General features: G+C 50.7%; 2 protein-coding genes across 7 annotated transcripts in view; one reads left to right on the top strand and one right to left on the bottom strand.

Annotated features, from left to right (window-relative positions):
* The first annotated feature begins 557 nt into the window (after positions 1-557).
* Positions 558-22,380, top strand: WIPI1 (WD repeat domain, phosphoinositide interacting 1). Of its 3 annotated transcripts, none has more exons than XM_026067487.1 (13): positions 558-576; positions 1,028-1,110; positions 2,719-2,888; positions 6,139-6,235; positions 10,451-10,548; positions 11,626-11,718; positions 12,061-12,131; positions 13,052-13,159; positions 14,291-14,455; positions 14,922-15,029; positions 16,293-16,414; positions 17,164-17,264; positions 21,845-22,380. In XM_026067487.1, exons 3-13 carry the CDS (start codon positions 2,802-2,804, stop codon positions 21,890-21,892), a joined length of 1,098 nt encoding a protein of 365 aa, XP_025923272.1. In that variant the 5' UTR covers positions 558-576; positions 1,028-1,110; positions 2,719-2,801; the 3' UTR covers positions 21,893-22,380. The 3 variants fall into 3 exon arrangements, with proteins under 3 accessions (XP_025923272.1, XP_025923271.1, XP_025923270.1); XM_026067486.1 differs by lacking the exon at positions 21,845-22,380 and adding an exon at positions 19,088-21,837; XM_026067485.1 differs by lacking the exon at positions 21,845-22,380 and adding an exon at positions 18,351-19,081.
* The window catches only part of ARSG (arylsulfatase G), a 60,943-nt gene continuing 57,891 nt past the window's right edge, over positions 22,137-25,188 (bottom strand). For all 4 annotated transcript variants that reach the window (XM_026067481.1, XM_026067480.1, XM_026067482.1 and 1 more), the window contains one exon: positions 22,137-24,153. In XM_026067481.1, coding sequence (XP_025923266.1) covers positions 23,822-24,153 — 332 coding nt within the window. In that variant the 3' untranslated portion in view covers positions 22,137-23,821. The remainder of the gene's footprint in view (positions 24,154-25,188) is intronic.

The following is a 25,188-nucleotide window of genomic DNA, read 5'->3' on the forward strand; positions in this document are numbered from 1 at the left end:
CGCCGGCGGCAGCGCGCCCCGCCGGTGTCGGTCCGGTCCGGCCCGTGCGGCGGCCGCCGCCTCAGCGGGGCAAGAGCAGCCGCCGAGCTGCCCCGGTGCCCGGGGGCGAGAGGCCTGCGCAGCTCCCGGTGAGCGGCCCGCGCCGCCGGCTGCCGACCTGCCGCCCTCGGAGGCGGCGGCGGGTTTCCGTGGAGCGCGGATCCCCTGCAGCGCCTGGTTCYGCCGCTCCCAGGCTCCTTGTTTTCCTGCCGTCTCCAAGCGATCCCTGAAGCAGCGAGCGGCGCGAGCCCGCCGGCAGCCGTGGGCAGCAGCCCCGATCAGCCCGGGTCGGGGCCGAGATGAGCTCCGCGGACACCCGTGTCCCGCACCGGGGAGGGCCGTTAGGTTTGCAGCGCTGCTGTGCGTTTGCTCGGTGGCTGAGCAAAAACTGCGCTCTGAAGGGCCGCGATGCGCTGCCGAGCGAACCTGCGGGCCGCAGCCATCGTACCGACACTGTGCTTTGGTGTCCTCGGCCAGCTGCTGCCCTAAGACCTTCCTGCTTACCACAACTGGAACCGAGCAGAGCCAGCGCTTGGYGTAAGGGCCTGTACCTGCTGCCTTTAGCGGTGAAAGCGAAGCTTGCGCAGCCCCTAGAAGTTGAAGTGTCAATGCAGATAGGTCAGCTCATGGCTTAGGAAACAGCCCTCTTTCCAACTCTCCAGTGCAGCCATGTCCCAAAGGTCTTGTCTGCAGCCTGGCAGGTGGAAATGTGTCCGTCCATTCCTACGGCAGCCGCAGGGGTCGTATGAATGGATGCTACTTTGCTGCCTCATGAGGACCCTCACCATCTGTAGGCTGAGGTAGCCTCAGATGGGAAGCAGGATGGTTGGGCTTATCTTATCTGCTTTAGGTTGAGAGTGGATACTGAAGTTGCTCCTTCACAGATCACTGTACCAGGAACAGCCTGTTTCCCTTATCTCCTGTAATTCTTGCTGTAACCTGGAAGCCGTAAGATCTGAATTTGCTGACTCTTGTCTTATCTTTACAGCTCCCTGGCAATTGGAACCACAACTGGATACAGGCTTTTCTCCTTAAGTTCTGTGGAGCAACTGGACCAGGTCCACGAAAGCAGTAAGTCTCCTGTTTTGCTGCAGTAGAATATTGGCCAACAGCTGTACTATTGCACTTCTGATCTGCCTCGAGGGAGCTATTCTGCTTACTGGTATCGCATAGATGGCATTCATTTCTGCTGTACCATATCAGGAGAGAAACTGTGCTGGTTGTTGCACCATGCACAGGGGCCTTTAGTCTGAGCTACAGCCTTGGAGAAACTTCCTAACCACCAGCAGTATTTTAACAAAGTTGAAGGAGTCCCACAAGTTTAGAGTCCAGATCATTTTTCCGCTGCTGGTTCAGTCTGAAAGCAGCAGTCTGTCCTGCTCCCACAGGGCTGGTTTGCAGCATTCAGAGCTAGTTCACTGCTAGCATGTTTTGGATACATGTACAGAAGACTTTAGGCCACCCCATTCATGCTGGATAACTTGCAGGCTTTGAGCCCAATATGATATTTATAAGAAATATGTTTTTAACAGGTTTCCAGTGTAAAGAGGTTTTCAGCTGTTAGCTCTGTTCAGAGCAGTCTATAATGCACCTAGCCTGAGACAAGTCAGACCTCATGGAGCACATACTCTGGTCTGGTTCAGGCCATCACCAGAAGTGTTTTGGCCCAGACTTACCCCAACCAAGATATAGCTGACACCTGGGAGATGCCAGTCTCTCTCCACTGGCTATAGATGGAGCCTAGGCAACCAGGCAGAGCTGCCTCATCTGGAGCAAAGTCCAGATTCTTCTGTTCTTTGCCTCACAGAGTAACTGAGCAACTACATAGCAGCAAGCCACAGCCATATTTTAAGACTGTTTAGGAGTTTGGATTGTCCCCAGAGCCAAACCAAGGACCAAAGAGAAATGGATCCCTGCCAGTGACATGCTCAGGCTGATGGGTTGAAACTCGGGCAGTCCCACAGCATGGCTGTAGCATGGTCCTTGTACCTCCAGTACAGGACAGCCCAGGCATCAGACACAGTTCACAGCTATCCATACTAGAACTCATAGTCCAGGACCACTGTAATGGTGCCACCTCAGCACAACAGAAGTCATCCCTAGCGTGGTCTCTGCAAGACATACCACACCACTGTTCAGCACAGCCAGGAGCCATGCTAGAGCTCTGTAGAAACSACGACTGCAGTGTTGGAGAGGGATTAAATGCATCAGCCTTCTCTGAGGAGGCTGGGAGAAATCAGGCACCATGCAGAAGAACAGTGAGTTACATACAGTTGTTCCTTACCTCAGTGAGGCCTGGCTAGCTTGCTCCCTCCAGGAAGGTCCCCAACCAAGCTGCTCAGGACACTCATTTCCTTTGATAAGGGTGAGCTCTTCCTCTTTATATCCTGTTCCCAAGGATTAACTACAGCTGGAGGGCCCTGCCAAGGAGAGGCACAACAGCACTGTCAAATGGGGCTGGCTTAAATTCTGCCTTCAGGGAAAGTCCATTAACTCCTTCCTACTTAGACCTATATGCTTTGTGCCAGATATTGATAATTTTTAACAAAAGCAGATATTGAACATCTTAGCAGTGAGCCTTCCAGCCGGATTCCCTCCTGAGCTGTCTCAGTTTTCTCTGCAAACAAACCTTCCGTGTTCCAAGCTAAAGACTCTATCTTACTTTCCTTCTGTACCTAGACGAAATCCCAGATGTTTACATCGTGGAGCGTCTGTTCTCCAGCAGCCTCGTGGTTGTGGTCAGTCATGCCAAGCCACAGCAAATGAATGTCTACCACTTCAAGAAAGGGACAGAGATCTGCAACTATAGCTATTCCAGTAACATTTTGTCCATCCGGCTGAATCGTCAGGTAAGAGGCTAGAGAAATTGCCTAGCCAGAGGTGTCCCACTTTGTCCCTTTGCTGATGTTGACTCTTCACACAGAAGAGTATAACTGGGACCCCACTGCCTAGCAGAGCAGCAAAAACCAGGGCGGGTTTGCACCAAGATTGTGAACATGGAGCTGAGGTTAGATACGTGTTCTCTTTCACCAGCTCTGCTACAGGTGCCGTAAGCAAACAGAAATCCCTGACAGAGGGGAAGGATGGCTGCTAATATTATCTGCTGTAACTGTTTGCTTCAGTAAAATGAGCCTGAGTCCTTGTTTTCCTAGCAGTTAAGCAGAAGCTTTTTATTGTTTGCTTTCTTGCCTTTTCAGCATGCAATTTTGCTTAAAAAAAATACCTTTTTGTCATCTTCTCTCTGTTGCATTCCAAGCCCTGACTTCAGGCTTCAGCCCATCTCTGCCACCTTTGTTGCAAATGAGACTGTCAAAGTTGGTTTAAAAAAAAAACTAGCAGTAACTTGAACTCCATGGATGAGGAAAAAGGCTTCAAGTACTGCTGGCAACCTTGTTTAGGTTTTAAAGATACAGAAAATGTTCAAGCCACTTTGAGAAAGGTTTTTAAGGGGTCATTCTCTGAACTGACACACAGTCCTGTAGCAGCCATGAACCTTTTTTGGAGGATTTTATGTCATCTTTTCTTTTTATCCATAATTATTTTCAAAGTATATGCCATAAGAAGCAGAGGACATTCTACAATGAAGAAATAAGCAGTTTGTATAATTGTATACAATCAGCCTCTCCTAGGTTAGCAACAGTGGATCCTGTAGTAAGGCTCTCCCATAAGGAAACTCTGGGTTGAGTTTCCAGTAAAGCCGTGTTTGACCAGAAGTTCCTATACTACAATTAAATCTGTCCTGAACTGATTTTTTTTCCCACTGAAACTTGCAATGGAACTGGCAAAATACGGACTTCCTTCTAATTACAGATAGGTGTGTGTGTGTGTGTATATGTGTGTATATATATATAAAATATATATACTAAAAAACTGGCAGTTTCTGTTTAGCAGCTCTAGGCAATCAGTGTGGGACTAACATAAGTTCAGGCTTTTTCCCATGTGTTGCTCCAGAGATTGCCTGTAGATGCCTAGACTCAGTCATGCATCCACATACCTTGGCTGCTTTATGAGCTTGGGTTCAAATCCTGGGCTGAGCTTGCCTTGCAACCATAACAGGGATAAATCTGGATAGATTTGAAGATGCTGCAGAATATTCAGGGAGAGAGAGGACAGTCCCCTGGCGTCTCGCTCGCAAAAGCACAGTGATTTATCTTGTGTCAGCGTGGCAGACATCAGGGTGTGAGCACAACCTTCTTCCTCGAGTACGGTACCTGCTTTTCAGCTTGGGCAGAGCTGTGTTCACACACATTGGACTTCAGAGCTAACTCGATCTCTGCAGGCAGCTCTGACCCAGGAGTGCGAACGCACAGCATTAGAGTGCGTGGTGGCGTGAGATCAGTAATACTTTGGGTCAAATTTATCCTTATGTAACTGAAGACTGCAGAGTTCAAGTCTGCATTCAGGTTTTAAGCTGGTGGCAGTCAGGTTCAGCACGTGCTGTGATGTTTGAACCCCTTCCCTAGACTTTTGTATGAAAGCAATACTGCTTTGTTAAAAGTCCATAGAAGGCCAAATCCCATACCAACCATAACACAGGAAAATGGTGGCAGATAAAATACAAAGAGATCTCTTCAAACGAACAGTTGCATGTTCTGATTTGATCTCTTTGTGGAAAATCCATGTTAGGCAAATGAAAGAATCCCTCAGTTGTTGCTGATTCATGGGAATTCTTTGTTTCCAGCTTTACATATGGTGTAAGCTAGATCATGGTTTGTCTCAAAGTGGGGAAGGAGGCTGTGCTGTAGGACCAGCRAAAAGCTCTCCTGCAACCTTCCTGGGTTTTGCTTCACTGTGCTGAAAACCCTGCTGAATTCTTGGAGAGGTTTGCTACTTTTTTTCTGGCTGCATCCACACCCAATGCATTCAAGTCATCAGCATACAGGTCAAATGTTTACCTTGGCTGATGTCTAAGTGAAATATTAAAGAGAAATACTGGTGAGCAGTAGTATGTTGTACAATGTACAGTGCCTTGAATGATGTGTAGCTATTGCAGCACCCAGCACCCTCTGTGAGGCTCGGTCAAAAAGGAGCAAGGATAAAACCCATTCCTCAGCTCAGCATGTTTTACGCTGATGTTAGCGTGGGCTGTGGGACTGCACGGAAGGCAGAGAATCAGCCCTCTTTAACACCCGATGGGCTTGTTCAAGCCAACTTTGCTTGTTCACCTCTCTCCCTGTCAGTCATCTTGTCCATTCTTGGATTTTGTCCCTGTTGGTGCCAGCACCTCTTGCTGCTGCTTCGCTGTCATCTGAAAACCTCCCGTCACATGTTCGTCAGCAGCAGTGTGTTTTGCAGTTCTGGGAAAGTATGTGATAGCTTTGCTGAAATCAGCTGTATAAATATTACTCTGACAGTCTCAGTTAGCAAGTTGAGGGCTGTTACTGTAGAAAAGGAAGAGTCTTCCTGGAAATCCAAAATGGCTCTGACACAGCCCCAGATGCTGTGGTTAGCAGGAATAGAAGTGGGAAAGGGTTTGATCTGAGCAGGAATGGTGGAGCAAGGCAAAGATTTTTCTAATGTGGGTGTTTCAAGTTAGTGACTAAACTCCACATTTAGATACTAAATAAGTGGCCTCATTTCTAAAGAGGTGGAGGCTTCCTGTACATGGGTTTGGGTGCTTCAACTTCAGGATCTCAGAGAGTGTCTGGCCTTACATTTTTATTGGGATGTTTTCAGAGCTTCTGGACGCTTGGCACTAATGGTGGAGCTGAATGCTACCCAGGCTTAGAAAACACAACCTGTCAACCAGGTCCAAAGCCTGGTCCCCAAAAAGCATCTATGCAAAATACCTCCATGGTAACATGAAGAGATCTGGACCAAGCTGAGACACAAAGCTTTAGCGATCATGGTAATGGTGGCCCAGGGCTAAGGTTACCACATCAGGCTTCCCTTTTGCCTTCTGCCTTTCCTCCCCATCATTTGGCAGCTCCTTTCTTGGCAGTTGCTGTGGGGCTGACACTTGGCTGCATGGATGTGTCAGAAATCCCTGTTGAGCTTTTCAGACAGCAAAGATTTGGGTGCGTGAACTATGGGACCGGCAAATAGAGGCACCGTCCCCATGCTGGTGAGGTTCTGTACATGTCCCTTGTGTTCCTGCAGAGGCTGATTGTTTGCCTGGAGGAGTCAATTTACATCCATAACATTAAGGACATGAAGCTTTTGAAGACTATTCTGGATACACCTCCAAACACAACAGGTAAGCATGGGAGACTGGGGGAAAGGGAGAGATCAGCTCTGCAGGAGCTTAGCAGAGCCACAACATTAGTGCTAGAATTTAAACCAGCCTGTGGTTTGTGTATTCTTAGTAGCACAATTAATTCAGTGCTGAGGAGCCAAACATGCAGGAGGCGGTCAGACTGGCTTGTGAGAGAAGAAACGCTGTTCTGTCCTGAGCAAATGCTTCTAAGGAGAGCTAAAATGGTCGGCATGGTCTGATTTCACCTCCCAGACTCRGTCCCTTCCTGTCATCACGTGGGATGTCAGGGCAGCTCTCAGTTTCTCAGAGTGTGCCTTGATTCTCTGTCGAAAGAGCAAGGCTCTAAGGCAGGCCAGGACCAGAAGCTTCCCTCCGTATATAGGGCAACTTGAATATTTTCCTCTGGGGCTCCCTGCCCTTCCTTCAAAGTGTCCTGTGTCAGAGTCCCACGGTGTCTGAGCTCTCTGGACAAAGGAGTCCTGCTTCCCCGTGCTGCTGGCATGAGTCAGCAGATGGGCAGCGTAGCTTCATGCCGTGCTGTACAGCTTGACGCTCCCTTCAGACCTGTGGTTAACCCAGGTTCTCTCTTGGCTACAGACATACGCTCTTCCGCTAAGGTAGAAAGCCCCCGTGATTGCCCGTGTGCTTGGGGTCGGCTCCCAAGGTGATTAGTGCTGTGAAGAGCACCCCGGGCAGAAAAAGCAGCCAGGGACACCACTAATTCCACCGTGTGTCCGAGCGAGCTCTGCCAGGGAGCTCCCAGGAGCCTGATACCATTCCACCTATGTGGCAAACCCAAGGGGCAGGGCAGGTGGCTGCAGAACAAATCCCTGCTGTACAGCGTAGGGTGAATCCGGCTTTCCTGTTAATGGGAGAGAAGCTATTTTTGGCTGCGAGTAGGGAAACTTGGCTGAGTGCCCGCGGCAGCGCTGCCGTATGTTGCTGTCATATCCCAGTCGCAGACTGCAGCATCTTTTCGAGGGTGGTTGGTTGTGAAGTTATTGACGTGCTCACGCCTGGCTTCTGAGCTTCCAACGGACGCTGTTCCTGGCTTCTCCCCTGACCTACTTCAGGTCTTAACAGATGGCCTTTTCATGTGGATTAAGCATACTAAATGCTGCAAATATAATTAAAGTTTAAAACCTTTCTGAGAAAGCCCAGCAACATGAGCAAGGATGGGGACACCCATGCCTGGAGCTGTTCTGCAGTGGGGCAGAATGATCCCGTCATAGCTTAAACACACCAGCAATCAGCCATCGCTGGGACAGGACCGGGCTGTTGCGGATCGCAGGACTCATTTGTACTTAATTTTTTAAAACTCCTTTACTGCAGCAGCTGTCACTGAAGTGAGCTGAGTGACAAGTGCTGTGCTTGCCACGTGTGCTCCCTTGTCCCTGGAACATCTGCTTTAGTCCCAAGGCTGATCGCGAGGACGGTGTGTCCGGGAAGTCAAGGCAGTGGGGTCTTATCGCTCTTTTGTCAAGCCTTTCGCGAACAGAAGTCTGTGTGCGGGTGTTAGAGCACGCAGCAAGCGTGGCCCCCCGGAAGCACTGAGCTCCTGGTGCGCGCCCCGGGCGCTGTAAAGCCAGCAGTGGAGTACAGGGGTTTGCTGCACACCCGCTGTCGAGACTTCTGGCTGTTCCTGCTCAGGACCCAGCTCTGTGTCCATCGTTTTCCTTCRGCTGCTCGGCAGAGCGTGGCGCTAGGCCCCGGGGGTGCTTGCAGCACGCGGAAGCAGCCAGCGCTGTTGTCTCAGGGATAAGGGGGAAGTGGGGTGACCTCTTGCTCCCTTTGCACGTACACGCTGTGACCAAGCGCTGGAGAAGCAGTTTCCTGCGGCAGTGATGTGCACGGCCTTTCCAGGAAGATTGCACATGCTCGGGGCTGTCCTCTTGGTAATGTTTGGCCAGCTTCCTCCATGCAGGAGAGGAAAGTGCCCGGGGTGGGTGAGTCTGTTAGTTTTCATGTGTGCTCAAATAAGGAGTGAGTCTCTCTCCTGAGAGGAAACCGCACCGCTTGTCCGCGAGCTCTCCAGCTCCAGGCGAGAAGCACACGAGCTTGTCTGATCTGCTCTGCAGTCAGTGGGAGGGAAACAAGGTCCCTGGAGTAGCACTGAGCGGGGCTGACTACCCGCCACCGTGAAAGCCTGGACACAGGAGCGTCTGCGGTGCAGGAGGAGAGGGAGGATGGCTCCTTTCCCCAGCAAGTCCCTGCTTGAATCCCTCCAAGGAGGGCAGGACGGCTCAAGGGAGGGCCACGGCTGCGAGGTGACTCACGTCAGAGTCAGGATTTGCACCGAGGAGTTCGCAGTGCTCGTGCTGATGCGCGTGCCACGAGGGCACGTCTCGGGGAGCTGGGAGGACAACTTTGGGAATCGCATCGCGGCTGCTCAGCTGCAGGAGGGGCAGCAGGACACCGCTCTGACAGGGGCTTTTCCAACAGGCACTTTGTCCATCTTTGCTTAAAGTGGGCCCCCCTTCCTGGTGATGGGGACTCCCAAGCCAGTGTCAGACCACTCCGTTGCCTCAGTTCCTGTGATTCCCCCCAGGCTCCAGATCCAGCAGGACCTGCTCATGTTAGAGCAAGAACAGGCTTCTCTAATGTGGTAGGTTTTTTTCCATGCTGCTTAAGCAAGTCACCTGCGACACTGCACTCTCAGAGGTGCCATCCTGAGCAACACCAGCGCCACGGCTGTGCCTCGCCTGCACGGGCCCGCTGCTGCGTGCATTGACCCTCCTCAGGGCTGTCGAGAGCAGAAGAGCATCTTCAAAGGCTCCCCGTGTCCCTTGTGGTCCTTGTTCTCTGTGCATCCCTGAGGTCAGCTCGGTACACTCGTGTTTGTGTTTTCCCCTGGCCTGGTTTTCCGTTCGCCTCTTCCAGACAGGCGCGGAGCAGAGGGAGAGGGTGACTCACAGCCCAGCCGGCTCAGAGCTTGCTTTGTTTAGCTCGAGCCTTCTCTGGATCCTCTGCTTGGAGCGGTGGCTTCGCGGTGCACAGGTCCCTGGCAGGGTGTAAATGCCTTTGACTGGCAGGGCCTGGGTCCCGGGGGCCCTGGCCGATCCTGCGGCTCCCTGGCTCCGCTGCGGTCTCTTTGTTTAGTTATAAACAATGACCTAAAACAAGAGCTTCAGCCGATTCTTCCCTGCTGCTGGGCCGGGGCCAGGGCAGCATCCCGACCAGACGGGTTGCACGGCGTGTGCGCGCACGCGTGTGCGTGCGTGCGTGTGTGTGCGCGTACATGCACCCGTGCGCGCTTCCTGTTCGGGGAGCGAAGCGCAGAGCCTGCCAGGCTCCCCGATAACCTTTAACCCTGCAGCTGCCTCCGCAAGGGGGGCTACGCGGGACCCCTCAGCGGGGGGCGGCAGTTCAGGTCACGTCAAACCCTTGCCTCCTGTCCGAGAGGGTTGTGTGCACGTGTTCAAGGACAGCGCTTCTGGTGCGGGCAGCAAGTGAGATCCATTTCTGTCCGTGATGGGATTCACGGGGATGGGCCTTCAGCCAACGGCAGAAATGAGAGCTAGGAAGAGAAGCTTTATTTCCTTAGGTCCTCGGGGGGCGGGTGGATGGGCCTACCCGCGCCCATGGGGAAGAATTCTCCGGGAGGTTAAAATTTAGTTAAGTTCAAATTCTTTGTCCATCAGAAACTCTCTGCACAACTGTGGTATTTGTTTTGTCTCTCTCTGCTTTCCTTCTCCCTTTGGAGAAAAAGGAAACAGCATTACCCGGCCCCGCAGCCACGGCACGAGCCGTGCCGGGCTCCGTATGGGGCCGCGTACCGCCGCGCTGCTCCTCTCAGCCTGCTGGCCACGCGCTTACGCCCTGCTCGCTGCTGGAGGTGATGTGTCCCGCTGTGTCTGGACACGAATCCTATTAGCCCTGAGACCAAGGTGTCCCTTGCTGTGCTTGTGCGCCTGGTCTTGCTTTCTCAGCAGAGGTGATTGGGGGGAGAAGCCGAGTCTGACGTTAAGCAGAATCTAGGCTCCTTCTGARCAGGGTCTGGGGTAGGACACGGCCGGGGAAGGGAGCCGTACTGTCCCGTACCAGCAGGTGTCCCCACGGCCGAGGGATTGCCAGCGCGTCCCCAGCGTGCTCCCAACACCGGACACTGCCCCAGAATGAGACAGCACCTGACCCCCCGCCGTGTCCGTGGCTGCCTTTCTGCATTTTGTCCTCCACCGGCAAACGACCTCAGCTGCGTTCTTCTTGCCTTGCCAGGTCTGTGCGCTCTCTCGATTAACCACGCCAACTCCTACTTGGCTTATCCTGGCAGTGCGACCAGCGGAGAGATCGTGCTTTACGACGGAAATACTTTGGTAAGCGCAAAGCTCGCCCATTTGGATACCGGCAGGGACTGAAAACAAACAGAGCCGCAGCAGAGCCAACGGGGCCTTTGGGAGGGATGAAGAAGTGCACTCCACTGAGCTGGACTGCAAGGGAATCAACTGCCCGGGGCAGGCACGTTCCCCAGCGCCTCGCTTGGACGCCGTGCCAGACAGGCTGCCTCTTTGAGATCAGCACATCCACTTCCCAGTCCTGGGGTAATACAGAAAACGGGATCCATGCCCTACAGCCTGAGAGCAGCCGCCAGGCTGAAGCAGATGGGGCTTCCTACGGGAGCGGCAGCAGCGTATCCAGTGCACGGGATGTGACCCAGGTGGCTCAYGGAGGGTTGAAGCTGCTCCATCCGCAGCCGCAGTGCGGGTCCTGGGCAGCTGCTCTGCCATCTCACGGGGTGGAAGCGATGTTGAACCAGAGCTGACGGGGAGGGCGAGGTGTCCRCAGCCCCTCAGGAAATCTGTCCCTGGCTAGCAGCAGGGTCATGATTATCTGCTGTTTATGCCAGGGCTTTGGATTACATAACGCTGTCGCTCTGTACGTGCAGTGGGAACTAGAAGAGGCTAAGGATCTGCAGCAGGGGAGGAGCAGAGCACAAGGGGAAAACGCACGCTGCTGCTGTGAGAGGGACTAGCAAGGGCCTGGGCTCCCTGCAGGTATCAGGGTGGTGTTGCTGCAGCAATGTTCACTGTACGGTCATGGCGCGCAGAGAGCARACTGCATGGAGGTCAGCTCCTTCTCTGCGCAAAAAAAATGCTGGGCTTCAGAGAAGGTGCAGTTGCTTTCCTGCAGCCTGGTCTGGAGAGGTGGGGAGCTGAGGACTTCTGCAGCCGAAATGAGCTTTGCTTACTCGCAGTGACTCTGGTAGGTGGAAGATGGAGCGTGAGGCAGAGCTGAGATAAGAAATGCTGCGRGTGTTGAAGGGACACCATAACTGCRTTATGATCCCRTGAACACATACAGCCCTAGATGGGCTCAAGGCAGGGAGCACCTTCCCCGTACACGTTTGAGGAGCAGCATGTCTCTTTACRCTCACACTACCTTCTGTCCTACAGAAAACAGCCTGCACAATTCCTGCCCATGACGGGCCTCTGGCTGCTCTAACCTTCAACTCCACCGGGTCGAAGCTGGCAAGCGCTTCTGAAAAAGTGAGTGAGCGCTGCTTTGAGCAACCTCCTCGCTGCCTGCCGCTCTCAGCCCACGGCTGGCAGTGGGATCACCGCTAGCTCTGGTGCGTCAGCGGCCTGGTGCGTGGAGAACGGGAGCTTTGAGCGGTGCTTTTTTAAACAGAGCTGGCCGAGGGGAGGGGCAAATGAAAGGACGCTGGCTTGTAAGAGGCCAGTTCACTGGGTTCAGGTTTACCCCAGGTTCAGGTGTACCCTGGCTGACGAACAGGAGCAGTCTTTGCTGACTCTTTTTGGTGTGCTGGAAAAGGGGCTCTCGCTCTTTGCCTTGCTCCCATGTGACCTTTCCACTTGCATTTTTTTCAGGGCACAGTCATTCGTGTATTTTCCGTTCCTGGTGGGCAAAAGCTCTACGAATTCCGGCGAGGGATGAAAAGGTCAGTTCATTCCTCCAGCAGTGACAAGTATACAGAGGGCTCTAGGAGCAGAAATGTAAACACAGGGATATGGCAACGTCAGATCCTGGTGGCTTTGCCATCTTTTGCAGAAAGAAAACAAGAGTGAGTGCATCAAATAGAAATGTCATTGTGCCAGACAACCATGCTGCTCCCAGCTGCCTCCGGCAAGTTTAGTGGTTCAATTCAGTGTGCTGCAGAACAGGGCAGTCACAGAGAACAGAGGTAGATTCAGTCCATTTGCTGTGTTCTTCTTTGTTTCTTACTTAAAATAATGAAGTCCCCAAAGTTATCATCCTGCCTCTTGCCCTCTCAAAGGGGTTGTTTTGAAGCTACCAAGTCTTTGGGGCAGACCCCAAGTCTGAAGGCAGGGATGGGCTGCTGCTCCCATTCAGCAGACTCCCTCAAGTGTTTTCAGTAGATTGTTTCCAGATTTTTCCCTGTCCCTCATCCCTGACCTGCCTGTGATATTTTTTATACCCACTTCTGCTAGTKCAGAGACTGCTGTAACGGAGACACCCTGGCCCTGGTGAGCCTGCACAGGAAGAGATGTCACATGTATCTGGACTATCCGGTGCTTTGCACATCCTCCCTGGCCTCTGCAGTACCAGGAGCTTTAGCAGCTCTAGAAAGGGAAGCACAGATGTTTTCTCCACAAACAGCTGTGTGAGCAAGGATGTTGCCACCTCCCTGGCTTTTGCCATTAACTCAGCTCTGCTGAAGGAAGGGATTAGGGAAATGCTAGCCAGTGAGCCTGCAACCTCAGCAGCAGGCAGGCACGGTCCTTTTCGCAGTGTATGGGCTCTCCTTCCTCCCCATCCTCTTGTCTGTGAGCAAAACCTACCGGTTCCCATTTGGCGGTGTGCCATGATGTGACCAGTCTCGTCTTTCCTTGGCTCTAGGTATGTGAACATCAGCTCTCTGGTATTCAGTATGGATTCTCAGTTCCTGTGTGCTTCAAGTAACACGGAGACTGTGCACATCTTTAAACTGGAACATCTCACTGACAGGTGAGGGGGCCCTGGGTTAACCTGCTGGCTCCGGGGGTGTGCCTGCCTCGGATGTCTGCCTCTGCACAGCTGGCCTCCATTTCACCACGTATTCTCCATGAACAGCACTAGCTGCAAACCTTCTCTTTTGCTTCCTGTCCTGAGGGACTCACTACTTTGAAAAGCTACACGCTGCATTCCTGTTGTCAGCCTCCCAAGGCACGTTCTGGGCTCACTAGCTGCTGCCATCTCCTGCCTCCTTCCCTTGTATCCAAGGGAATGTTTTCCCTCGCAGCAAGATGCTGCTCATGCTGGAGTTGCTAGAGTGAACCGAGGCGGTATTGCTGCACCACTGCTCTTCGTGAGCCGTCAGAAGGGTCCCACCGTAGGCAGCAGAGCGATGGGCCAGCRAGTCCCTGTGGTTCACCCACGGGGAGGGATTCTGTCACTGCAGGAGAGGAGGATTTCTGATACCGTATCATTCACTCTGTGAATCTACCACCATGAGAGCCTGCCATGGCGTGGTGGGAGGATGACACGAATGGAGAGATGCTGTTACCCCAACTCTTTCATTGAGAGTCTGCTGCATCCATCCTCTCTTTGCAGGCTTCATAGTGCTCTCTAATCTGTCCTCCTTCCATGTGACAGGCCAGAAAGACACATTGCTCCTACCTAGTGCTCCTGAAGCCTTGGAAAATGCACAGCTTAATGCTCTGTATCAAAGTCGGTCTTGCAAAGTCCCCATTACTTCAAAAGTGGCTGTTCTGAGCTTTTTTTGGACCAACAAAAGTTAAGTTCTTCTCATTCCTCCCCACAGCAAAGGAGAGGATAAAGATTTTTACATCTAAGCTGGTATGTTTTAATGACCACTTCTCTAGCCCACATTAAGGTTCTTTCTAATGGCCATATCCAGGGTTCTAACGCTGCAGTGGGAACCGGGAAGAGAAAGTGCACAGCAAGGATCAGCACTGCATTGATTTTCCTTGGTGCCAACAAATCAGCCCTTCTTGATAGGATGGGAAGGGGTTGTACAAGGATGCACAGGGGTACAGTTGTGTACAGTTCCAAAGAAAGCCTTGAGATCAGGAACATTTCCGTTGTTCTGGCTGTTGCAGTAGCCTTACTGATGCTGCTTTGTGACTCTCCCCTCAGCCGACCAGAAGAGCCTCCAACCTGGAGTGGTTACATGGGAAAGATGTTCCAGGCCGCCACCAACTACCTCCCTGCTCAAGTATCAGGAATGATGAACCAGGATCGAGCCTTTGCTACTGTCCGCTTAAACATCTCTGGACAAAGGAACATCTGTGCGCTTTCCACGTATGTAATAACATCTGCGTTCCCTCTGCCACACCAGCTGGTGGACAGACGTAGCTATCTACAGAGAACACCACAACTGTTGTGCATTATCTTGCACCTGCAGAGCAGTGCACGTGTGTGTGTGTGTGTGTGTGTGTGCGCGCTTTCTGCATCTGGGCTACCTTCCACAGGCTCCCACAGATGAAAGAGTCCAGGATGGAGGTAGAGGTCAGGCTGCACTGCCCTTTCTTAACCGTCAGCAATAACTTAGGTCTGTGGATTGGGCCATTTAGTGCAGCCGCTTGTGTGGATGCTCTTAGACCAGGTATGTTCTTCTGGAAGCAGCTCTGCTGGTGGCTGGAAGTCCCTCCTTAGCAAGTAGCAGTACAAGGGCAGGGGGATGCAGAGGTTTAACCCTTTCTCCTTGCTGTAAACACTTGGCTTTATATGCAGATGTGTGCATTCGGGCTCGTGCTTTTCTCATTAGGATTCAGAAGCTGCCTCGATTGTTAGTGACAACGTCAGATGGACATCTCTATATCTACAACCTGGACCCACAAGACGGAGGGGAGTGTGTCTTAATTAAGAAACACAGGTAACTACACCTTGAGTGCACTGGTGCTCCAGGCACATTTGATACAGAGGCTGATCTTTTAAAAAGTAACAGAAATTTCTCCTGAAAGTACAAAATGAAGCTGTAGGAGCAAGGATGTCAGAAGCGACATCTGATTTTAGCTTCTAATCTGAGAGATCCCCRTGGGACCCACACCAGCAGGCAGGGACTCGGGGCTTTCTGCAGAAGAAACCACAGACGTTTCAAATCCCTAGGCAGCTCTGGGACATTTCAGCCTAGATGGCAGAGGCAGGCAGGCTGGGTCTTAGGGGGTGCCTCCTGCAACAGCCAGCAGACCACCAGGGTGGCAGGAGAACAGAGTACCTCCTCCAGGCCTGGCTGGGTGCTAGAGAGATGATTTCAGCGGTGTGATCATGTGGGGCAAGACTGGGAGCTCCCRTAAACAAGAACACGCACACATGCATGCACGCATGCTTGCTGGCGTGCAGTGGCAAAGGGGAGTTTTCTGTGCTGCTGTTTAGTTTGTATGCAAATTCAATTAGGCACGTAACCCCTCATCTGGGCTATCTGGCTCCAGATGTGACGCCTTTGGGGTGGGGTGGGGTGTAGCATGTACTCTGAGCAGTGACGTGGCTGACAGCCAGGAAAATGCCAGCAGTTTTTTAAAAGCCACAAAACAAAAGCACTTCAAAGCTGAGCTGTCCAGCGTGCTCCGGCCTGCCTGCCTCCTTCAGACACCGCTGACGCCCGTGTGCTCCTGCGGTGACCTGGCAGGCCGGAGCTGGCAGGCCGGCTTCCTATGTGGGTTCCTCTTTTAGCATCAGAAAGGGCCTCTTGGGTCATGAGTTAAATTACATCATAGCGTATCTCTGCTCAAACTCCATCCTAAACTAGCCGGTGCTGCTTTACCCACCTATTCCGCCCCTGTTGCAGGCCCTTTGCAGCTCTCTCCGTGGTTAGAAACACTGTTTGCCTTTGTGAGCTAAAGCTTCTGTGGCCAGTCTTCTCCTTTTTATTCTCACGCCAGCACCGTCCTGTAGCTGTAGTAGCGCTTTCCCTATCTTTTCCTTTCCCCTCCTGCTTTATTTGTAGAGACCAACGAGCTCCTCCTCTGCAGCACTGCTGGGGCTGCAGTCGGTGCCTGGATGCAGTGTTACAAACGGGTGATGTGTTTCAAGGTGACATGGATGCGTGTGTGTGTGTGTGTGTCTTAACCAGTGCTGGGGGAGAAATGGGCAGGATCAGAGCTAACTCTTTTCCTCTCTCTCGTTCCCGTACAATTAGTCTGCTTGGCTCAGGAAAGACGGAGGAGAACAAAGAAAACGACCTCCAGCCTCCATTACCTCAATCTTACGCAGCAACTGTAGCCAGACAAAGTACAGTGCCTTCAACCTCAACCATGCCAGGTAAGGGTCAGGTCGGCCCTTCCTCAGGCAGATGCACAAAAGCCTCATGGAGCAAAATAGGAAGGCCTTGAACTTCCAAAGGCTCATTGTAGCCAGAAATGTTACTTGGGCAATGCAGGCTGGGGTAAGAGGAATCTCCGGAGCTCACGGTTCCTCCTCTGCCCCTGAGAACAGGTCAGGAGTTTTGTTGTGCTTCCCAGGACTCTCTTCTGGTACTTCTTCTTGTGCAGAGGCCCCCTAGAAGAGCAGTAACCACATCCAGCCTTGTTTTACAGTTTGTCAGACAGCAGCTGCTGCCAGCTGCCAGACTGGTTTCCCAGAGTTTAAAGCCATGGATGTAGAAGTCAGATCTGATTTTTTTTGTCATGATCTCTACAGATTCTCCTGAACTTGTTAAACATTTCAGTAATGAAGCTAGCACTAAATTGTTGCAGGAGAGGACTGGGCGACTCTCACGTTATAAACCCTAATCTTACAGTTTGCATATAGATGTGGATCTTATTCTGGGATTTGTTCTTGCATTCATGGTGGGAGGAAGAACGCTTCTGCTACAGGAACTAGCCATTTAGTCTGTTCTCTAGTCTGTAGTGTTGGTGGAGTTATCTTTTGCTTCTGTACTCCCCCAGTGCTCTGCCAAAAAGCCAGAGCAACCAGCTCTGTGCTAAAACAGATAAAATGGTGTCTCCATTGTTTTTTCCAGCCTCCTTCCATGTGTTTATCCTTAATGTTTTGTATTTTCACTTTGGCAGGTTATTCAGAGGATGGTGGTGCCCTGCGAGGAGAGGTTATCCCAGAGCATGAGTTTGCAACTGGACCAGTGTGTCTTGATGACGAGAATGAGTTTCCTCCTGTGAGCATTCAGGGTCCCTAAAACAGCAATACAACCCTCATGCTCAGAAGAAAGTATTAACCTCTTACAGAAGAGATCTTGTTGCCCCCAGCTTGTCCCAATTCACTGTGAAGCTTAAAATAACTAATTAAGCTATAGGGACAGTGCCAGGAAGATTACACCCCTGCTCAATGGCAGCTAGGGATGGGGAAAGATGATCAAACCTGATAATCAGAGATGGATCCGAACAAACTAGCTGAATGAAGTTCAGGTGCAGAATGATGTTCAGATCCAGATCTGACCTTTGTGCCTTGCACATATCTTGACTATTAACAGGAATAGCTTTAATTTGAACAATACCATCATTTAGAAATAAACACTTAATATTCCCTGCAGCATTTTCAGTCAGTTGTGTTAGTGAATGGGAAAGCAACCGGGACATAACTGAATCTCACCGGTCTCCTCATTTCCAAGCTAACTAAAAAGGAAACTCCTTTTTCCAATACAAAGATGAAAAGCCTAACAGAGTTTTAAATTATTTTACGATTTTTAAATGGCACTTTCTCAGTTGGCATTGGAAGGACATATTGGCTTTTAAAAATCCAACTTAAGCCTGGCAGTGTCTCTCCTGCTCCTCTTCCTATTATGCAAGCATTTATTATGTTGAATATTTAACACTTAAATGGAGAGCTTGGTTACCATATGACCTGGTTGTAATCAGCAGTGTCTTCATAATAGTAATGCATTAATACAGCAACATATTGTAATGGATTTCAAGTTATAAACTTGGCAGATTTTTGAATCCCTTACTCTCTTTTTACTCATCCTGCTGTTGGAATTTTTCCTGAAGGAGGAGGAAGTAAAAACTTTACTGGGGTCCCAGGATTTGTCCATATGTTGAGGCTGACCTCCTCTGTAAGGCACTTTAAACTGATGCAAAGTGTTATAGAAAAGATGACTAGCTCATGACTCCATTTTAAACACTACCTAAATCCAGCTTTTCAAGTCACATCATAAACTTTGCACCAATTCTCTTTTGTTACCTGTAGCATAACCTATTGCAAACTCARAACAAAAGTTTTCTGTCTGTCCTATTCCATTACCTGGGAAGGATATTTAAAATGTCTCCCCTCGTGTCAGAGCTGCTGGCCCAGGCATCTGGAAGGAATGTTCCTAGGAGCAGCAGGGCCAGAAAGAAATCCTTTGCTTCTTTCTATGAACCTACGCTTGAACACGTGGTTTGGGGACAAGCAAACGCCAGCGAGCAGGAATCACGCTGCTGCTGAATGAGTCTGCCTGCTGGGACTACGCAGTATAAAAGCAGCCCCAAACCCCTGCTGTACAACAGCAGGCGCTTTATTAAATGGACTTTGATCTGTCAAAATCCTGGGCTGTAATTAACCTGACAGAGCAACTTACATGTGTAACGTAGGGAGGAGGTGGTGTGGGAGGGAAGGAGCCTTCCAAAAATACTCGTTGATGTGGTGGCTTAGCAATAGGAGCTTCCAGATAAAGCGTCTGCAGCTAGGACTTCGGTTTTTTCCCCTCTGCTGCTGAAGGTAATGTGTTTTGCATCTGGTCTCCCTGCCAGTGCAGCATTGGCTCCTGCTGGGTTAGTTCGTAAGGAGAGCTGGTCAGGATGTTTTGATGCTCTGAATTTTCACTGAACTCTGCTGTTTTCTCAGTGCTGCAATGTTCGGTCTCAATGACTCGTTCAGAAGGGGTTTCAGGGATCAGTCACTTCTGTGTGAAGGAGGGAGAGAAAACCTGACCTTATCCAACAAAAATGTTTTGACAGCATTCTCTTTTGTGGAAACATGGGAAGGGTTTTGTTTGTCTTTCAGTGTGCAACAAAAAGACATTTAAAAACCTCAAAACTTGTGACAAAATGGAATATTCGCCCACAGCCCAGGCCACGAGTATGGCTTTGAACTTGGACATACTTCTGGGGAAAGAGCAGCGCTTAAAACCCAGCAGTGCCTCTCCGTTTTAAAACATTTTGCCTTCCCCTGACCTCAAGTGCTGGTGAGCAGGACTTCAGAGGCTCAGCTGTTAATAGTAAGGAAATACAGCTTCAGTCTAACATAAAATCTGTTGCTGATTGCAGGAAACTGTCTCTTCATTAACTAGAAGGAGGGACAGGTCAGAGAAGAGATGAGAAACCCAGGGAGGACTTACGTGATTTTAAAAACTGACCTCAACAGGAGTTAATGTGGATGTTGTTACTGATTATGCCAGTACTGCTGAAGAATCCTGTAGCAAGAGGTTAAACAAGTTCAGTTACATATCTTGCTTGCATTGATAGGGGTGGATTAAATGCTTTCAGGTCCACTAGGGAGTTTGGAATTGCTGTTCATCTTATGCGGAAAGTACTCGGATGTTATTGAGATGGACAGCAGGTTAAAAGCTGTGGAAAAGGTGCTGTGCTTGAGACTTGCTGGGAGGAGCTGCATCACCCTTCTGGGCGATCAAAACCCTTGCAGTAGGGAAGAATGAACCCAGCTCTGTTTATTTGACAGTCGCTTCTAGTTTTACCTACAGTTACGGCTGCAAATGGTGTGTCAGTTCCTGTTGTTTTCTGATCATCTGTCCAAGCAGTTGCCACTTTTGTACTAGTTCATCAGAGTCGCAGAAGTTTCCAGCAGTTTGGGGAGTTGTTGGTATATGCTTTGTGCCCGGCAGTGCACTGCTGGCACCAGCCTGGCTGCACAACCGGCTCAGCCTTTCAGGAGCCACCCTCGTTGCCCCAAAAAGTCATATTTAGAAAAGTTTTTGGGTAGTGTTACAAGGTTTTACACAAGAAATCCTACAGGATTCAGCAAGAATGAAACAAGATGGCATGTGTGGACCTGAAGAATACATACCAGCAGATCTTCTAAAACTTCTGAAATTCCGTAGAAAAGGTGTTTTCTTTTGGCAGATTTCTCAGTGCTTTTCCAGGCGTTACACCATCAACGCCTGCATTTGGCTGCGCTCTTCTGCAGACCCTGAGAATCAAAGCCTCAGGAACGGAGTTGATCTGAAGGTTTTATCAGGAGAGCCGTTTCGTTAAGGCAAATAAACCATGCCTGGAGCGCGAGAGGCGCTGGCTGGCTGCACGCAGAGCCCGAGTAGGTTTGTGCAGGTCTCATCCTGATGATCAACGTTAACCAGCAGTTGGTCGCTGCAGCACGCAACGCGTGAGGTTGCTCCCTGGAAGGACGGGCAGGAGCGTCAGCCCAGCCATGCCTCCAGCGCCCAACGGCCTGCGCACCGCAGCCTCCCCAGCACCACGACATCCCCGCCGCAGGAGCGGGGCTATCCGCAGGCGGTGGAGACGCTCCCCCCGATCAGTGCACCGGTGCGGGGTCTGCACACATCCCACTTGTCCAAGGCAGGGAGTCTTAATATGAGCAACCAGGTTATCGCCCCATCTTTGGCTACGCCTGACCTGTATTTGTTCATGTTGCTCCTCACTGTTTGCCTGGATGGCATTTCCCGCTTTCAGTTGTGCAGACATGTGACACTACTGATTTTAAGTGTTTTTTTCTGTTTTTCAGCAGCTGGCTGTTAGGATAGGAAAGGCAAAAGATTTTGCTGCAGAGCTCTACTAATAATCTTTCTTCACAAGAGGGATGAGCAAGTTTGGCAGAGCCTGTCCAGCCTCCTGTTCCTTACGGCAGCTCCTGCCCCTCTAACGCCAACAGGCATCTGGGGCAGCTGGGGCCTGCAGGATGAAGCCCGGCTCATCACTGCATTAACTGAGGTCCCTCTGGCAACATACGATCCAGTGCCAATGTCGTGATCCTCAGAACGGGGCAAGTGATGTTCGCAAAGCCCATCGAGAGACAGATCTCGGGCAGACCTGCCTGCAGCTGAGGCTGTAGGGACCACATCTGTAAGGCTGGGAAACATTCGGAAACACTTCTGGAAAGGCTGGAGCTGACCAAAAGGGAGACCTGTGGTCAGTGTCCAAGCAGAGAGACCCACCTAGGGTGATGTGGCAGACCCACAGCTCTGCCCAAGCTTTATCCAGAATTAGGTGTAAATCTTTCCCCAGGTCCTTATTCCCGTGGCTTGTGTTTAAACATGAGTAGCCAATATGAAGCATTTTAAAGTCCTTGCTGCTGCCTCTTTCCTGTATGTTTCTGCTTTATTCTTTCACTAAAAGGTTTTGCTGATACTTAGGATTCCCCTCGCCTAATTGAGTCTAAAATGTAGGTGTGTAACTCTTGCCTCTGCAGTGCCCAGAGAGACACGGTGATAGGTGTCACGCTCCCTTCCCCTCCAGCCACCCCGGGAGTTTAGCTTTCGGGAGGACATTAGTGAGCTGAACGAGTCCCACCCTTAGTAATCAAATTTGTGCAAGTGCGTCTGTGCTCAGCGCAATGCCAGCTAGATACAGGACGCATTTATCACCAAGCCAGATGGTTCCTGTTCTCAGGACTATAAATTTGGGGAGGGGGAAAATAAATAAACCAGCTCACAAATCTCCCTTTAAATGGAAAGTAAAACACTGCAGGGCTTCCCTCCCCCATCTCCTCCCATGTGCGCAAAACCAACTTGAAACACACCCTGTTGCTGGGAAAAAAGTTAAGGCCATTCTGTTTTGATTTTGGTAGATAATCTTGTGCCGTGGAGGTCAGCCGGGCAAAGCGAAGAGGTCATGATGAGAAGCAAACATCYGTGCTTAGGACAGCTGCTGGGAGGTTCTTTGGAAAAGCCAGGAATGTCGAAGAATAGATTTGTGAGTCCCAAAGAAGAGAAAAAAACCCAAGGTGGGCCACTGCTTTTTACTACAGTATGTTTAACTGAATACCTGGCCTCGCTAGCCCCTTGTTTGAATTGGTGTCTGGGTGGGGTGTTCATGTACTGTATGCACATTGCTATATTTAACAAGTTATATGTTACAACTACAGTGTAAATGCTAATTTAATCAGATTTGTATGTAACCAGAATTTTATATACTTGTTTTTCCCTTTTCTAATTTATGCTGTTTTATGTGTATAAATATACTTATAGGAAGATATATAGAACTTATGTCTTTGTACAGGATATACATACTATTTTATCCAGGCAAAGTATTTTTGCAGTGATATTAGAGAAGATGCAATTTGCTGTTTAAAGGTTGAGAATAAAGTCACGGTCTGTCCCCGGCTGCTCGCTGCCCCTGCTCCTGCTGTTCTTTGTGGGGCCCTAAAGATGTCAGTCTTGATTAAGTTTTAGCGCGTGGGAGAGTGGGTTTGGGGCCCTGGTGAAAGGAAGGCTGCTCTCGGCTGCACCTGGACCAGAGCGACCGGGCCGAGTCCGCAGAGCGCTGCTGCTTTCATCTGGTGCCAGCAAGGGAGGTGAGGAGGCTGCAGGCCAGACTTGCTGCAAACTGTTGGGCAGTCCATCTACATCTCGGCAGAGCTGCCCATAATTACAACTCCCAGTTCCCTGTTGCTTGTTTAACACCTTGCTTTGCTTTAGACAAGCTACTCACGGACAGATCCAAGAGAAGGAGCTGGTTGCCTAAATCTGAGTCCAAACTGTTTCAAAAACCCCTCATTCAGCTGCTGAGAAATCCTGGCTGTTTCGAAGTTACAGCTGCACCTTTGCTTTTGCCTTTGCAGCTCTGCCTGCAGCCCTGATCTGGTGGGAGTTCTAGGGGCAGACACCCTCCCCTCAACTCCCCCCAAAATGCAGTTACATCACTGGTCTTTCAAAAGAGAGGTGACAGGGAAGAGGTACCCCAGTTCTGCATCGCACACCTCTCTCCCACACGTTTCCAAACAGCCTTTCAAAATAGCACGACTTGGCTACTTGTCATCTCAGAACAATCTCTGATCTCCGCTGTGTCAGTGCAGAGCGGCCTGAGCACAAGCCAAGCATCGTGCCCAGCAAGATGCCAGGGAAGTGCAGGGCAGCTGGCACCACGAGCTCAAAACCCTCTCTTTCTTTTACAGACAGTTGTGGTCTTTAATGCAACCCCTGTTGAAAAAAAAACCTCACTTGGCAGCTAGAGAAGCAGGTGCTTCATTTCCCAGAGCACTCACCTTGTCCTGGCACGGAAAAGGCAGGAAATATTCTCTCTACAACAGACTTCCAGGGTCTCAAAACCAGCAAGGGATGTTTGTTCAGAGGTTGTGGGCCCCTTCCTTCCCTTCCTTGTGCTCCCATAGGCCCTCTTCTATAAGGTTCATTTTCTATCATGGAAAGGCAAGAGAATTTCCCAGAAACCAGGTCTCGGAGAAGGTAATTTTCATCCAAGTCCTGGCTCTTTCTCAGCTAAAGAGCTTTACAAAACCTTGCCTCCTTTCTGTACTTCCACAAGCCCAGAACCACCAGGTACTGTAATGACCTGCTCCTCCAGCAACACAGGACAGGTCTGCCGGAGGCACAGTCCTGGTCTGTGACGAGCTGCAGGAAAGGGGACCCCCTCCACATGCCCATACAGACACTCAACTCACCTATGCTGTTTCCTAGCATGGAGCAAAGGGAACTGCAGCCTCCATCCCTGTCCTCCATGGCCAACCTCAAGCCTGGAGCCAGGCTGAATGACAGTCCCGTTAACATAAGCCAGAATCAGCAAAGGAGCAGCTTGAGCAATTACTTGATTAAACACAAAGCCGCGTTGCTCTTTCTGTGCGATGGTCCAGCAAGGCTGCATGAGACCTGTGAGCTTGACATCGGCAGGCCGCGTGCTGGGCGTTGCAGCAGGGGGTCGCTGCTGGATCCTGGGAGTAATCTGCAACCGAGACATTGTCTGTTGCAATATCCCAAAGAGCTTCTGCATAAGCCGTGCTGATTGCAGGTAACACTGCCTGATATTCTCTGGATGCCACGTCCAAAGGCTCCTGCTCCTGGATATCGTGATCCAGATTGAAAATGAGCGGAGGCTGGTGATGCTCTTCTGGCCCAACACTTCCATCACAAGCCTTTGCTCCACCTAGGGAGGAAACCAAGAGAAAAACACCGGAGTCCCAGGCTGGTCACCACTGCCTAGGTATCGGTCTGTATTCCTTATCCATCTGTGACAGCCATGCCTAATTCTGGGAAGACAACACTGGAGAAATGGTCTAAATGCTATAAGTGACAGGCCCTAGGCTGGCTACACCATCTGGCAAAGGATTTTTAACTTGGGGTAATTTTAACTTGAGAGGTACAGCACCAGGTGTGAGACTCCAGCTGTGGTTACCACAGCCCTCCAGCCAGGTTGCAGCTGGGCTTCCAAGATGACCCACTTACAAAAGGACATCTGGAGGCTGTACGGGCAAGGAGAGGACTGCAAAGCATCTCATGGGCTGAGCACAGTGACAGCAGAGAAGCAAAAGAGGCCTGAGAACAGCCCAAAGGCAGCTAGTCAAACACAAAGGGTGCGAGATGAAGGTGAGAACTCCAGATACCACCAGCAGCTGGAGGCTCTGGAGGCAGCATGGGTCAGTGAATCCCAATGAATAGCCACAGGACGAGCCACCTGCTCTGCCAAGGCACACCTGCGAGGCAGTCTGTGCCAGGAGAGCAACACCCCGCAGCCCTCCTGACCACGGAGCGAGCCCAGGCCTTCCACAGGGCCCAAGAGTCAGCTAGTCCTCCAGCAGAAAACTGTCTTTGAAGTCTCATGAAATGGTGACCCTCAGGCTAAACATCTCATCTTCAGACTAGCTCAACACCCTCAGCACAGGCCTATTTTTAAGCATATAAAATTTTTGGCCCAGAAAAGCCCTACTATTAGATGTCAGGGTGAATGGAGGCTGCCAGAGAGGGTGCTCTCAGCCCATTCCCACAGTGTCCCAACTTTGGGAGCCCAGGCCCCACTGCTAGTCTGAGAGTGCTTCCAAGGTCAACGACCCAGGGCTGCAAAGGACGTCATGCAGACACGTGTGGGCATATACTTAATTCTTGCTGGATTTGTGCTTGCTTGTATTAATCTGATTTGGCTTTTAAGCCTATCAGCAAGGAACCAAGAACTTCAGAAGCTTTT

Source organism: Apteryx rowi, unplaced genomic scaffold (assembly GCF_003343035.1).
Source record: "Apteryx rowi isolate R43461 unplaced genomic scaffold, aptRow1 scaffold_26, whole genome shotgun sequence".
Taxonomy (NCBI): Eukaryota; Metazoa; Chordata; class Aves; order Apterygiformes; family Apterygidae; genus Apteryx; species Apteryx rowi.

Coding starts and splice junctions, on each gene's coding strand:
- WIPI1 (XM_026067485.1), top strand. CDS start 2,802: ATGAATGTCTACCACTTCAAGAAAGGGACAGAGATCTGCAACTATAGC. Junction 10,549..11,625: donor TTTACGACGGAAATACTTTG/GTAAGCGCAAAG, acceptor TCTGTCCTACAG/AAAACAGCCTGCACAATTCC. Junction 14,456..14,921: donor AACATCTGTGCGCTTTCCAC/GTATGTAATAAC, acceptor TTTTCTCATTAG/GATTCAGAAGCTGCCTCGAT.